Raw genomic sequence first — 14,851 nt, 5'->3', positions numbered from 1 at the left:
TGCCAGGGTTGCCAGGGTTGTGGGCTCAATAACCAGTAGGGGGCATGCAGGAGGCAGCCAATCAATGTTATGCCCTCACATCAACATTTCTATCTCTCTCCCTCTCTCTTCCTCTCTCTCTAAAATTCTATTTAAAAATCTAAAAAAAAGGTGCATGGAACTACTGGCTACTGATTTGGACAGCACAGTTCTAAACTAAGACTACTGCTAGGTTTAAAAAGATGATTAGATACTGCTGTGATCTTTAAAACAATACACAAAACTCAAAACCAAAATGTCACTTCATCAAATGATTGTAATTCCTGGTACATCACTCAACAAATATTCATGTTTATAGCCACGTACATGTAAAGTATCTTAAATAAAATCATTTTTAAAAGCACTAAAAGATATAAATCCATTCTAGTTTTCTTTTCCATTTACTTCCAGCCAAAATTTTTCACATAACAGCTTAATTAAACACACTTATCTATACAACATTTTAAGTGAATAAATTGTTTTAAATAGATATTCTGATCAGTGGAAAGAACATAAACTTGAAACTTTAGAGTCAGAAAAGATCTGTGTTAAAAGTATATCTCCATTCTTAATCAGCTAGAAAGACTTTAAGCAAGTCTGTTAGCCTCAGTTTCTCTTTTTTGTAAAACAGAAACACTAAGATTTTCTTCATAGCACTACTGTTCAATTTAAATACAATAATGTAAGAGTCTACAACAGTACCTAATACAACAATACATAATCTTCAATGATTCCTCAATTATTCAGAATGGGTCTGAAACAAGCAGTTTCCAAATACCTAATATATTCATACCAGGATTCAGGAGTAAGAAACTGGATTCTCAGAATTCCCTAAATTATAAGTTACTCTGTATTTTTCACAATAGTTAATATATTTTTAAAAATAATGAATGATATAACAAAGAGTGAATTGTTTTTCTATTATATGGTTATACTGGAAGTTTCAGTTTTTATTTAAGAAAATAATAAATATGTGCTTATTTATTTATTGTGAATCAACCTTATTTTGACAAGGTTATATATTTTAATAATATGTAACAATTATTTCTACCTGGTACAGACATTTCTTCATAGAGCACACCAAAAGGAAACACTAACACAAAATAAATGTCAAAAACTTTTTTAATTTTGAAAGATAATTCTACACATTTTAATATTTAAATTCTTATTCTTGAAAGAAAATTTTTAAATACACAAATTATTAATTTCCCTGTCCAACACTCTTGATTTTTGTTTCATGACAAATATCCCAAATATAGAAAAATCTCTTTCATTTTGCATTGACTTTGGTCAAATTATTAAGAGTGTGGGAAAAAAAAAAAATTAAGAGTGTGCTCAAAGGCATCTTCCATTCAGAGCATTAGGGTACATGTTGCAACTTTTAAACTCATTTTTACAACAATGAAAACACTGTCTGATTTGGGTTTTGCTGTTGAAATCTATTATTTTGACTAATTCAGATTCTATATCATTTTCTGATTTCATATAGGAGTATTTCACGATAATAGTCACATTTTCTCTCTCTGCATTTCTCTGTTATTTATAAAGATCTGTAGTGCATGGTGAATATTCAAACATTGGAAAATGCCAACAAACATTAGTGGATAATATAAAAATGTAACATTTGAAACATCTAGTGAGGTTAACAACGCTACACAGAATCACATGCTGAAATTGTCAATTTAAGGACATCCTTTGCTTCCAAATTTATTTCATGGAATATCATTTGCAGGATTTTGTATAAAGTAGACTATATGTATAAACTTATTAATATTTATTTGTGAGAACAACTCACCATTAATAACAGGCCCATAAAATATACTTATAACATGGCCACAAGAGCAAGACTGACTGATTAATTAGATTGTTCCACTTCTCTTGTACATGGTCCTGTCCTGTTCCCAGAAATGTCTACATTAATCTACAGTTCAGCATGTCAGCATTTCTTCCTCTTGTTTTCAAGTGACAATAGTGGATTCCTTGAACCAGTAATATTTGTAGTTGACTGTTAAGCTTAAATTCTCAGAGAACTATAACACTTCTTCCCATGTTCCCAATTTCTCAACTGATTTTTCTCAGGATGTTGTAAATTTCCTGAGAAATGCCAGAAAGGAATTACCACATAAAAATACTACCTTGGAAAAAGCACAGCATTTTCATGAAGCCACTTAAAGAGGTCATTTTGACTCATGTGTTTTTTATCTTGACTTTGAATTGTTTTGAGAGGATGCTCATAGATGCAGAGGGATTATGTATTGAACAATGATTTTTAAAAAACAAAGATTTTTTCAAAGACCATAAAATATGTGAGTGGCAAAATATACAAATCCAGACTTGGAAGTCTTTAGAAAACCAAAGATTAATTCCTAGCTTTATTTTAATAAGCAAAGACTTACATTAAGTTCTTAGATTTAAAACAATGTTTAGATGTTACTCATTTTCCTTTCTAAGTAATTTAACTTCTTAATCAATTGATAATTCAGGTTCATTGTTGCAAATTATACTTTTACAAATTACATTACAAATCTATTCATATTAAAGAGATGCATCCCTAAGAAAACCACCTTTAATAAAATGTCAAGTAGTAAATGTAACTTGTATTCATTTTGTTAATAAGAGAGATTTAGGAATTGGATAATTTTAGACTGATAGTCATTTTCCTGCAGGCATTTCAACAATAAAAGTATTTTAAAGCTATAAATGTAGAGTGTAAACTTAAACATCAATGAACAAGATCAGTTTTGATTACAATTAGCTTTTGCTCAAACTAATGTCCCCTCTTTTTCCTCTTATTACCAGCCCAATCATTAACTAGCCCTGTGCCACTTGCTAATTCACCCTTAACACCTATTGTTCTAAATAAACTATAAAGCCACTCAAACAAAAAGCAACTTTGTTAAGGGCTCAAGCAATAAAGGCCAGGAACTAGTTCCCAGTAGCAATAGTATTATAACCAGCAAGAGTCAAGTCAATATAAATTGTGTTCCCTCACTGATAAAATGAGTCAGAACAGCCAACTTATTTTTCTTTAATCATACTGCAAGAAGAATGCCATACTAAACTATTCTATAATGCTGATCCATTTCAGTGTTCACGACTATTGAACCCTGAACTGAATTTCCCAACTGTCAGGCCTAGATAAAGCATCTTTTATGTTGTGAGTCCTTCAAGGGCTAGTAAAGAAGTAGTTAAAGAGCTTGCCTTTCCCTTTCACAGAATTTTCCAAGTCTTCTCTGTTACTCTATTGAGAGTTTTTCCCCAATCATGTTCTCCAAGATTCTGTTTTCTGATGATATGATGCCACTAACATGGTTTCTCATCACTTAGAATTTTTTATTTTCTTCTGGTGTTTTTTTTTTCTTTTTTCCTGTCTTCCTCCCTGTCTTTTCTACTTTAATCAAAATTTCTCCATTTTAGTACATATAGGGCTTGGCTCTGACCACCACTGCCAGCTCTTTTTATCATATCAGAAAACCAAACCAATCATATCACAATTTCTATCTTACTGAGAACCATCAGTATTTCCTCACTTTGGTCTTTTTCTCAATTAAAGTTTACATTCAATATTATTTTGTATTAGTTTCAGGTGTACAGCATAGTGGTTAGACAACCATACTTTACAAATGTTCTCCCTGATATTTCCAGTATCCACCTGGCACCACACATAGTTATTACATTATTGACTATATATTCCCTATACTCTACTTTACATCCCCATAACTAATTTGTAACTACTAATCTGTACTTCTCAATCCCTTCAGCTTTTCACCAGTCCCCCAATCCCCCTTCCCTCTGTCAACCATCAGTCTGTTCTCTGTATCTATGAGCCTGTTTCTGTTTTACTTGTTAATTTATATTGTTCTTTAGATTCCACATGTAAGTGAAGTATTTCCTCACTTTGATTTCTGGCTGCTCCATAATGTACAGAATGCCAGAAACATAATACAATATAATGAAAATATTTGTTTCAATTTAGGACCACGAAAAATGTTAACGCAATTTTGATAAGTACCTCATAGAACACTGAAGAAACATTAAACAAAACAGATAAGAAAGCCTTTCAGAAATAAAGCTTCTTTATTTTTCAGGCACTTAAAACCCTCAAGACCAATGTCTTTTATTACCAATTCACAGAACAATTTTTAACATTAATCTTAACTATATTAATTTTATTAGTTTCATACATAATTGTTACATATTACACATTAAACTAAAATGTATTAATCATTTGCATCTAATTAAATTTTATTAAATAAGTTTCCATATAAGATGATAGTGCTATCAATTGTCATTTTCATACCTCAAAAATAATTACATGAAAAAAGTACATCTAAATTCAAGTCAAAAGCCAAGTTCAATTCACTTATTACAGGCTATTATATATCAACCTCTAAATATCTAGGGCCCTTTCTCTTCCTCTTGGCCCTCCTTCCAGCATATCTGAAGGATGCATTTAACTGGCCCCACAATAGCTACCCAGTAATCAGAGTTGCTAATAGAAAATGAAAGAAATCAAAGGAAAACAAACTCTTTCTTCCTTTCTTTAGTCTTTTCACATTAAATTTGTCTTTTACAACCAATTTTCTTGATTCCCTCTCTCTTACCCTTCTTCTGTCAAGAAAAACCTAAGAACTGACATATGTAAATGTTTGGTCCTTTTTTGGCCCTAATCAATAATCAATCTGGACACCCATTTTTTTATCCCTCTGCCTTAGTTCTCCAATATAATTCATTACTCACTTCTCAACTTTCAACTGACACAGCTTCTCAGGATCTCAAAAGTCCATTTACCTACTTTTTCCTATCAATCATTATTAACTAGCAAAAATACTCATAATTTAGCTTCAGCATTAAAATGGTATCTAAAAGCATATTTGTTTCTTAGAGTCAATACTTACAACATATAAACATTAATTATTCAGTTTTTGATTTATTACTTTTACATAAATTAACTTTAAATAAAAGTTAACTTACTATTTTTTTCTTCTGGGATTTTAAATCATCCAATGCTTCATCTAGAAAAAAAGATTTAAATCAAAGATAAGTCAGATATTAAGATACTTAGATTTAAGAAAAAATCTCATGCCAAATGATACACATTAAGCAACTGCAAGAAAACTTAGTATTTCTCACCTATGTATACAGATAAAAATTATGTCTTTATCCACATATATTTCTTATTTTGCCTATACTATATATTACAAACTAAGTAGAGAAAAAAAATTGCCTTAACATAGACTACAACACCTTTCCAAATTTAAAAATATATTTAATATTTAGTTTTCAGAAACATTACTATTTCTCCTTCCTTTCAATATTCCATCTAAATTTATAAAATATCAAATCTTTTTATACATTGGTAATAAAAATTTCTCTTTGTTTATAAGGAAATAAGTGCATAATATATTTTATTAAGTCATTCAGCCTTCAAGATATTGAGCACTAATAAAGAAAATCTTTTGCAAATCTATAGTATTATACCTGAGGAGGGACTTGGAAAGGAAGAGAATACTAATCACTTTTCAAAATTAAACTTTTCAATGATTTGTCTTCTTATTTAGGTTGGCATGGTGAAGAACCAATTCAAAAAATGTCAACATCTGCTTTACAAATTTATTTTAGGTTTCTAGTTTTCATCTAAAAGTATTTAACTAGTATAAATAGGAATGCTATTCCAGCTGGAAAGAAGAGTCAAACCTTTATTTAAACATTTTACCAAAGAGAATTTAAACTGTTCTTACTTTTTAATTAAATTTATAAATAAAATTATCTCTTCACTGAAGTTCTAGGGTAGCAAACATCTGAACATCCAATCCAAAGTATATTATTTTGATTTTCCTCTTGATATTTGCCTTTTATCATGTCATTACTGTATATGATAAATTAATCACTTCCAACTGAAGATGAGTGAAAGCTCCTCAATTGTACAGTTAAATGGATTTTGAAATATGGAAATTTCCTTTATACTTGTGTGAGCTCTGGAAAAAAACTGCTGAAACTATAGTTTAAGCTCAACAATATATCTGCTACAAATCTGCATGGACTGTAGATCTTACTTCTTGTTTTAACTTTTCATAGCACTTTTTAAAAAATTGTTTTGACATTATGATGTTATTTGTTTCCTAAATGACTTTATGGCAATATAGGTTTCACGTATAGGATTGTCTTGTTTTGCGATCTTAGGTTAATTCATTAAGAACCATTATCAAGCTGCAGCAAAAGCTAATTTCCAAAGCCAGTCAGCATTCGATAACATAGTGGTTGAAGGTGGTTCTCACTCAGAAAAATTTCAATCTGGGCTCTGAGCTCAAAATATCACAATAAAACTTTACCACTGGTAAGCCATCAAACTGCCGTGTGGTAGGAGAGGTCAAGATATTCAGCCTCTACTCCAGATAAAAGTTCATATAACTGATTATGGTTAAGTCTGTAAGAGCACATGAAGCTCCCCACTGCCACTACTAGTTCAACAACACGTAAGTTCAAACATGCTCTGCAAAGTACCTGTTGTTGAATGACAGACATAGTGAATAACCATAGAATTCAAGCACCTTACAGTTTCATGAGCTTTGCGAATTAATCCAACTGAGCCTCTTTCTGCTTCACACATATTTTTACTACCAAAAGTTACGTATTAGCAGATTCCACTTTAGGCTGTACTGAATAAGTGTGTGTTTTTCAACTTCACAAAAATTCTCTCCAGTTGTTCTACAGACTTTTCATAGAGGCTAATTCTTCAGCCAGCTCAAGCTCAGCACTGACTCCTCAAATAAACTACAATTGAGTAGTATCTGTAACATCTGTCAACTCAAGAGCCAAGGAAGATCATCTGCCTTGTTTTTAAACTGACTATGTTGCTTCCAATGTTCTCAATTCTTCAAGCAACTGTTCTAGCCAAAGATTACTAGTCAAACAAATATATTTTCTCTGAATATGTTTCTTCAGCTGCAGCAATCAAGCAGTTTAATTAATTCGCCATTGGTAAGTGGCTTTCTCTGCTTCACAAATAAGGCACTCAGAAATTTACTTTGGTTGAATGAAGTTCCATTTTCACTTTTTATTTTTATGAAGAAATTTTGCTATGATGTGATATGCCATTTTAAATGTTCTAATTTCCTGACCATTGCTTTTCCATGAGTTGAGAATATCGTGACAAGTACTTAGGATAGTTGTGCCAATGTATATCTGTATTCTTTTAGCACAGCTATAATGTCATTGCATAATAAACACAATGCTTTGAGTTTTGATATTAAAATCTATACTCCACTGTGCCCTAAAAGTGCAACATTCACAGTCCAATTTTCTTTTCTTGTTTTTACATGATGAGTATGCACTGGTAACAAAAAATAAATTGTCACAATACAGAAATACAGGTCGCACTTGAAATATTGTCAAGTTAGAACTATGTCACTGTGATTTGTTGTGCATGCTGCAACAGTCTGAAGGGTTGGGAGCACCAAATACAGTCTGTCACAACTACTCAATTCTGCCATTGTAGAATGAAAGTAGCTATACACAACACAAATGAATGGGCACGGTTGTGTTCCAATAAAAACAGAAATTTGAATTCCATACAAATTTAACATGATACGAAATATTATTCTTTGAATTTTTTCAATGATTTAAAATGTTAAAACCATTCCTAGATCATGAGCTATACAAGGACTTGGCTCATATGCTGTAGTCTGCCAACCCTTAATTTAATCTATACTAGGTTTAACTTATAAAACAAAGGATATAAAACTAATAGAGAAAAAGCAAGAACACAAAAATACCTTCAAGCTTAAACATACATATATATGTATGTATATGTATAAGTATGTTATGTATATGTGGTACCTGACTTTATGCTAAAAAAATGTGTAAGACTACAAGACAATCTATTATAAAGGCTATTTTAAATGTACATGCAATAAATTTTTTAAGCAATAATCCTCTTATATAATAAAAGGATTGTGCCTGATGTGCCTATTTGTAAGTTAAAATACACATCTGGATGAAAGAGACAAAAGCATATATGGTACACTTAACACCTGGTGAAATTAAAATATGCTTAAATATACAAAAATTCACACACTTGATTTCCTTAGAAAAGCGTTCCCAAGGACTCTTTTAAAATAAGTTTTCTTATATTTTTCACTATTTTTAGTTCCATTAGATTAGAGAGCATATTTGCTTTAAACTTCTTACTATCCTCCCAGAAGCTACTATATTACTAAACACTACTGGAAACAGTACCATAAACTTAATTTCCTTAATCTGACTTTTTTTTTTAAGTAACAATATTTATTTTAACCACATCAAATATTCTACTTAATGGTTAATCAGGAACTAGACAAGGATAGCTGCTATCCCCACTTCAATTCAATATTATACTGGGTCCTAACCCATTAACTAACGCAAGAAACATTTTAAAAGAGTAAGGATCGAAAAAGAAAAGTTAGTACCATCATACCACGTGTATATAACACTGAGCAGTGTTTATATGCTTTTACATGTAGTTTTGTTCAATTCCCAGTCAGGTCACATACTTAGGCTGTGGGTTCAATCCCCAGTTGGGGCGCATATGGGAGGCAACCAATCAATGTTTCTCTCTTGTATCAATGTTTCTATTTCTCTCTCTTCCCCTCTCTCTAAAATGAATAAGAAAACATATCCTCGGGTGAGGATAAAAAATAAAAAATAGACTGGTTATAAAGCCATTGTAGCAATGACGATGACCTGAAATAGAACTGTAGTAGTAGTAAAGGTTAGAAGTGGTAAGATTCAAGATAATTTTGGACGTAAAGATAATAGTGCTTTGAAAGGGAAAGAGAAATTCATATTAAAGGGAATATGGAGTGAGGATAAGATTTTTCCCCCCTAGATGACTGCACTGAAACAGGATTATATGCTAAGAGGGAAAATCCAACAGAAACAGATGATGCAAAAGAGAGGATAATTCCAGGAAAAGATAACTAGAAGAGCAAAGTTCTTCAGATGCCCAGAGTACCTAGAATCCAGGGCATAAAAGGAGGGCTTAGCCATAGATGGGATCAAAGTCATTCTTCCAGAATTTCATAAAGGTCGACAACATACTGAGTAACAGATGGAGCTAACGATATATTTGGTGGAGGAGGTAGCTCCCATCTGTTTACATCTATTTTCTCCATAAAGTGAGACTATCAGGTGATAGTGGCCAGGCAGATTTTTGTGGAGTTTTGTTTGTGACTTTTGAATTTTTATTTGGTTGGTTTGTTTGTTGATTAGTTTTATTTTGGTTTTGTCTTGGGGTTTTGATAGGGAAGTGGGCATTAGTAATTTGAGGAGAAATACAATCTCAAACAATGTTCTCAAAGAGGAAAAAAGTGAATCTACTAGGGAACTATAAAATAGGACTGTGTAGCAGTGTTGAGTGTACATTGGCATTTGGAATCATAGATATTTTAAATAAGTCCGGTCAACATGTTGTATGATTTTCCTCTCATAAATTTAGCCCTTCTGATGCAGGCACAGATTAAGCATATAAATGTTTTAACCAGGATAGGGTTTTGCCAGTCATTCATTAAGCATATAATTATATTTAAATAGGGTATGGTTTTGCCAGACAAGTAGACTGCGAAAGAGGGCAAAGGAATCGGAAAAGTCTGCAAGGGATGGTCACTGGGCTAGACCACAGAACCTCAATGGGTTCAAATAATGAGCAAGGAGAGCAGTTTAAAAGTCATATATCTGTATGACCCTTATTTGGATCCTGAGTCAAACAAACAAAATATTTTTAAAGCATATGATATTTATGAGATAACTGGAAATTTAATACTTTCATATTTATACTTTATGATATTATAAATTCTTTTTAAAGAAACAAATGAACAAAATAAAACAAAAAAACCTCCTAGATACAGACAAAAGATTGGTGGTTCCCAGGTGGAAAAGGGGCAGGGGAGAGTCAAATATATGGTTAAGGATGGAAACTAGACTATTGGTATCAACCACACTATAGTGTATACAGATATCGAATTATAATGGTGTACACCTGAAACTTACGTTATTACCCATGTTAACCTCAGGATTTTTAAAAAATTCTTTTTTAGCTGTTACAATGTAGTGTTAATTTTTTTTCAAGTCTGTTATAGATAGATATATTGGGGATATACTTCAGAATAACAATACAGAAGGTAGATAAGTAGGTGGGGGTAAAAATGAAACAAGATTGACTATGAGTTGAAGATTGTTTAGGCTGTAGGATAGCTATATGAGGGTTCATTATACTATTCAGGCTATTTGTGTGTATGTTTGAAATTTTCTATAATGAAAAGCTAAAACAAGAAAGAAAAAGTAAGTCACACACATTTTATTAAAAATTAAATCTATGTATCTTTGGTTAACTGTAGCTCATAGTTTTAAGACCTGAAAATCCTCAAAATCTGTATACATAAAGAACAAATACAGACCATTTTATTATAATTTACATATTTCAAAACATATATAAAAACAAAAGCCTACGGGCTGTGAGGTTAAAGAGAATGGTGCAATTAATAAATCAAAAGATGTATAGCCATATTTTACTCCATAATAACATAAGTTTTCTGTGAAGATTAACAAATATAATTTCTCTTGACTTAAAGAAATGAATTATTTTGTTTTGTGTAAATTAAAATTATAAATGAACAAGACAGAAATAACACAAATGAAAAATAGAACCATCTTGATCATTCATAATCCTTCTTATGCTTAACAGTAAACAACTCTTCAATATTTACCATGTTTGCCATTTCAATATACCATTTCATAACCTACCATTTAATTACAAACCAATGTACTATGAGTTTTCTAATTTATACAAACTTAGAAATTAAACTTACTATTTCTTTCTGTTCTCTTGGAAAAGAAGAAAATAAGCACTGTTCTTATGCACCAGATGCTACAGAGGAGGCAAAATTCAGAAACAAAAACTGTCATTAGAATAAGTAAATTAGAAGCCATATAAAATGAAAACAAATACACGTTTCCAATTAAAGTTAAGTCCATTGTTTCCTTTCATATGTTGAAAATCAAAAAGTACTCATTTCTTTCAGAGACAATCAGAAGTCTACCTGTGCTTTCAAAGGAGGAGTTCTCTATCTAAAATCCATGGACCTTGAGGGTCCTCTGAATTGCAAAACTGACTTTCTGTATATAAATGCATTTCTCTGGAGAGACTACTGCTTTCATCATTCATAAAGGGGTCAATGAACTCCACAAAAGATTAGGAACAAATTTTAGAATCCCTTCTTACTAAGTAAGCATCAATTACAAAAATTTATTTATTCCCATGCATTAAGGAAAAAGCACGTTTTAAAAATCCAGAGCATTATACAAATTTAAGTTGCTACTCCTTCCCTATTATTTAACATTGGAGCAATCTTCTCTACTAATAGAATAAGCTATCTGGAGGGAATAAGCTATCTTACCTTAAAATAAACATTGATAAGTAAATTTAGCTAAATACTTCCTTCCAAAGATTTTATGAGGATAATTGTTTAAACCTTGCATTAGTAAGCCAGTAAATGATACTAAAAGAATTTAAAAGAAAATCAAAGAATGATCCTAATAACAACGTTATCAAGGTCATCTTTTAAATTTAATGTAAATATAGTAAAATATCTTTCTCTATAGAACATGGCAGAATAAGTATACAAACATTATTCATCATTTTATAAAAGAAATACATTGTATCTGAATATGAATTCAGATAAAATATAATTGCTATTATTCTTGGGAGTCAGGCTGCAAGTGAATCCTATCTCCTGGTACTCGCGTCTTTGTGAAATCCTCTCTCATCAGTGTTGATCTGTGTGACCAATGGCATATAGCAGGAGGGATAGTATGTCACATCAAGATTAGGTTATAAAAGGCTACAGCTTGCATCTTGGGCCTCCTCTGCCACTCACAATCTTCCTCCCTCTTGGATTACTCATTCTGAGAGAAGCCAGCTGCTATGACATGGGGACATTCAAGGAACTCTATAGAAATGCCCATGTGGAAAGGAACAGAGGTTTCTGGCAAATAGCCAGTGAGGAGCTGAGGCCTGCCAACAACTACATGTGTTAGCTTAGAAGTAAATTCTCCAGCCTTAGTTCAGCCTTGAGATGATTATAGGCCCAGCCAACAACTTAAATGAAACTTGTACACTCTGTACATGAATAAAAGACCCTGAGCCAGAACCGCTCAACTAAGCTGCTCCCATATTCCTGCCCCTCAAGAACTGTGAAAGATAATAAACATTTGTTGGTTTAACCTACTAAATTCTGGGGCAATTTGTTACACAGCAATAGATAACTGATGCATGCTTTTTATATTGTTAGAATTTGTATGATCTGAAAACAACAAATAACCAGCACCAGTTTCCCACATGGTACTTGAACAACTACCTAAGCACTGAAAAACAAAAACAAAAACAAAACTCTGAAAGCTGACCTTATCGAAGAAAGAAGATGAGGGAAGAGGTTAAACATAATGCTTATAACCCTCAAGGATCCTACAAATAAAAAAGTCCCACAATGTTTCTCCACTTCAAACATATTGAAATAGTGCCAAGCTGAGAGAAACGATTTAGGAAAAAAGTACAAGAAAACAGGGAACACAAAAGAAAGCACGGAGATAGTGACTGGAATTCTGTGGGAAAAGAAAGTGACTGGAATTCTGTGGGAAATCAATACATTTTCTTCAACAAGTAGATACTTTTAAAAAACATGTAATTTTCACCCTGGCCAGTGTGGCTCAGTTTGTTGAGCATCATCCTATGCAATGAAAAGTCATCGGTTTGATTCCCAGTCAGGAGGCAACCGACTGATGTTCCTCTCACATCGATGTTTCCTCTCTCTCTCTCCCTTCCTCTCCCCCTAAAATCAATAAAAACATTTTTTTAAAAAACATATATACTTTTCAAAGTGCATTAGAAAATTGAAATAGACTCCCTTACTTCAAAATAAAACTCATTAATCCCCTGTGGTAAACAGTAAATTCTCCTTTTGGTTTTGATTAGTACTGTGGGAGAAAACGAGCTATCAAATTTCCATGTGTCAAGTCTTCAAGACTTGAAAATGTAGAACATATAAGTTATTCTTTAAGGCTAAGTTAAATAAAATTCACTGACATTTTAAAAATAAAATTTAGTAAAAGAATCAAAGTACTTCGGGAATCTATGATTTAGTTATCCCAACAAAGGTCTTCCTCTCTAAATAAATATAACTTATGACAACGTGGCACCATATTTTGTGAAGACATTAAAGATACCAGTACTGACTCCTACTTTGAAAATAGTGGCATAATCAACATTTCCCCCTCCTCTTCTAGAAATCATCCAAACAACGAGGACAAAAAAAAAAACCCACAAATTCCTTTTCTGGTAAAATTAAAATACAGCTAAAACCCAAGCCCCCAAATATGTGGAAGGGCTCCAAAGCAATGGAGATCCTGCAGGGATTCAAGGGTGGAAGCTGAGAAGAAAAACTGTTATCTCACAAAGAGGTAGCAAGATAAACTTCTCAAAATGTAAAGCTTAAAACCTTTTTTTATCACAATGAAAATAAGATATACATGCTACAGGCAGAAACTCCTCAGTTTGGTTCCAACAATGACACAGAAAAGGCAGAGCATAAAGAGAAATCATTCATTCTTTCTGGCAAACTTAAGTGCTCTTTTTCCAACAACCACATAAACCCTATCCAATTTATTGAAATGTTTTTAGGTGAAATTTAAATACTATATAAAACTAAAAATGAAAAGATAAGTAGGTCTCAATATTTATAACTACGTTGACTATTTTGTCTGTTTATTTAACTATCAAAGGCTTTGAGAATAACCTTCACATTCAGACCAAAAAAGAATGATTTATTTTGGTATAAGGAATAAGGCAGGAATCAAGCTTTACATTTTATTTTTATCTATTTATTTTTTAGTATAACTCCACACCATTTCCCCCCAATGATTTGAAATGTCATCTCTATCATATATAGAAACCATACATAAAAATTCCTTTAGGATTTGTTTCTGGATTCTGTCTCTTTCTTTGGTCTGTGTCTCTATCTATACACTGTACCAAACTTTTAATTAATTAATGAAGTTTTATAATGCATTTGATGCCTGGTAGACCTCTGCTTCTCATTCTTCTCCTTTTTTAGAATTTCCAAGACTATTCGTACGTGCCTATTTTTCCATTAAAAATTATAGAAGTATGCCATGATTTTTAAAGCCGTTATTTTTATTGTGATCACACATTTTTAGATTAATTTAGGGAGAAGTGATCTCATTGCTACATTGAGTCTTCGCATGCAAGAATAGGATGTGTCTTGTAATTATGTCTCAGTACATAATTCTTTAAGTATAAAATTCTATCAAGCGAATATCTATCAATATTCAAACATTTATCAATATTGCAAAGGGGATGCTTGCAAAATGATTTTTTTACCTGCCAAAGTAAATACAGTTGACCCTTGACAACACAGGTTTGAACTGTGTGGGTCCACTTACATGTGGATTTTTTTTCAATAAATTGTACTTTCTCTTCCTTATGATTTTCTTAGTAACATTTTCTTTTCTCTAGCTTACTTTAAGAATACAGTATATAATACACATAACACAAAATATATGTATTAATCAACTGTTTATGTTATTGTTAAGGCTTCCAGGCAATCGTAGGCTATTAGTAATTACAACTTTGGTGAGTCAAAAGCTCTATGTGGGTTTTTGGCTGCACGGGGGTGGGGTGGGGGGGGTCATTGCCTCTGACCCCCACGTGGTTCAAGGGTCAATTGTATTCTCTTTGAGTAAATATCAGGAAATGTTCACAGATACCTTCTCCTTTAAGAGC

The 14,851-nt window shown here is 32.1% G+C and overlaps 1 protein-coding gene across 5 annotated transcripts in view; it reads right to left on the bottom strand.

The window, feature by feature from the left end:
* LNPK (lunapark, ER junction formation factor) overlaps nt 1-14,851 on the bottom strand; it is a 55,563-nt gene that overhangs the window by 28,886 nt on the left and 11,826 nt on the right. For all 5 annotated transcript variants that reach the window (XM_081142916.1, XM_081142917.1, XM_081142918.1 and 2 more), the window contains exons 5-6: nt 10,863-10,921; nt 4,993-5,033 (exon numbers count right to left, since the gene is read on the bottom strand). In XM_081142916.1, coding sequence (XP_080999042.1) covers nt 4,993-5,033; nt 10,863-10,921 — 100 coding nt within the window. The remainder of the gene's footprint in view (nt 1-4,992; nt 5,034-10,862; nt 10,922-14,851) is intronic.

Source organism: Miniopterus schreibersii, assembly GCF_964146895.1.
Source record: "Miniopterus schreibersii genome assembly, chromosome: 7".
NCBI classification, from domain to species: Eukaryota; Metazoa; Chordata; class Mammalia; order Chiroptera; family Miniopteridae; genus Miniopterus; species Miniopterus schreibersii.
Note: the sequence above shows the minus strand (reverse complement) of the source record. Positions and strands in the feature narration are given on the sequence as shown.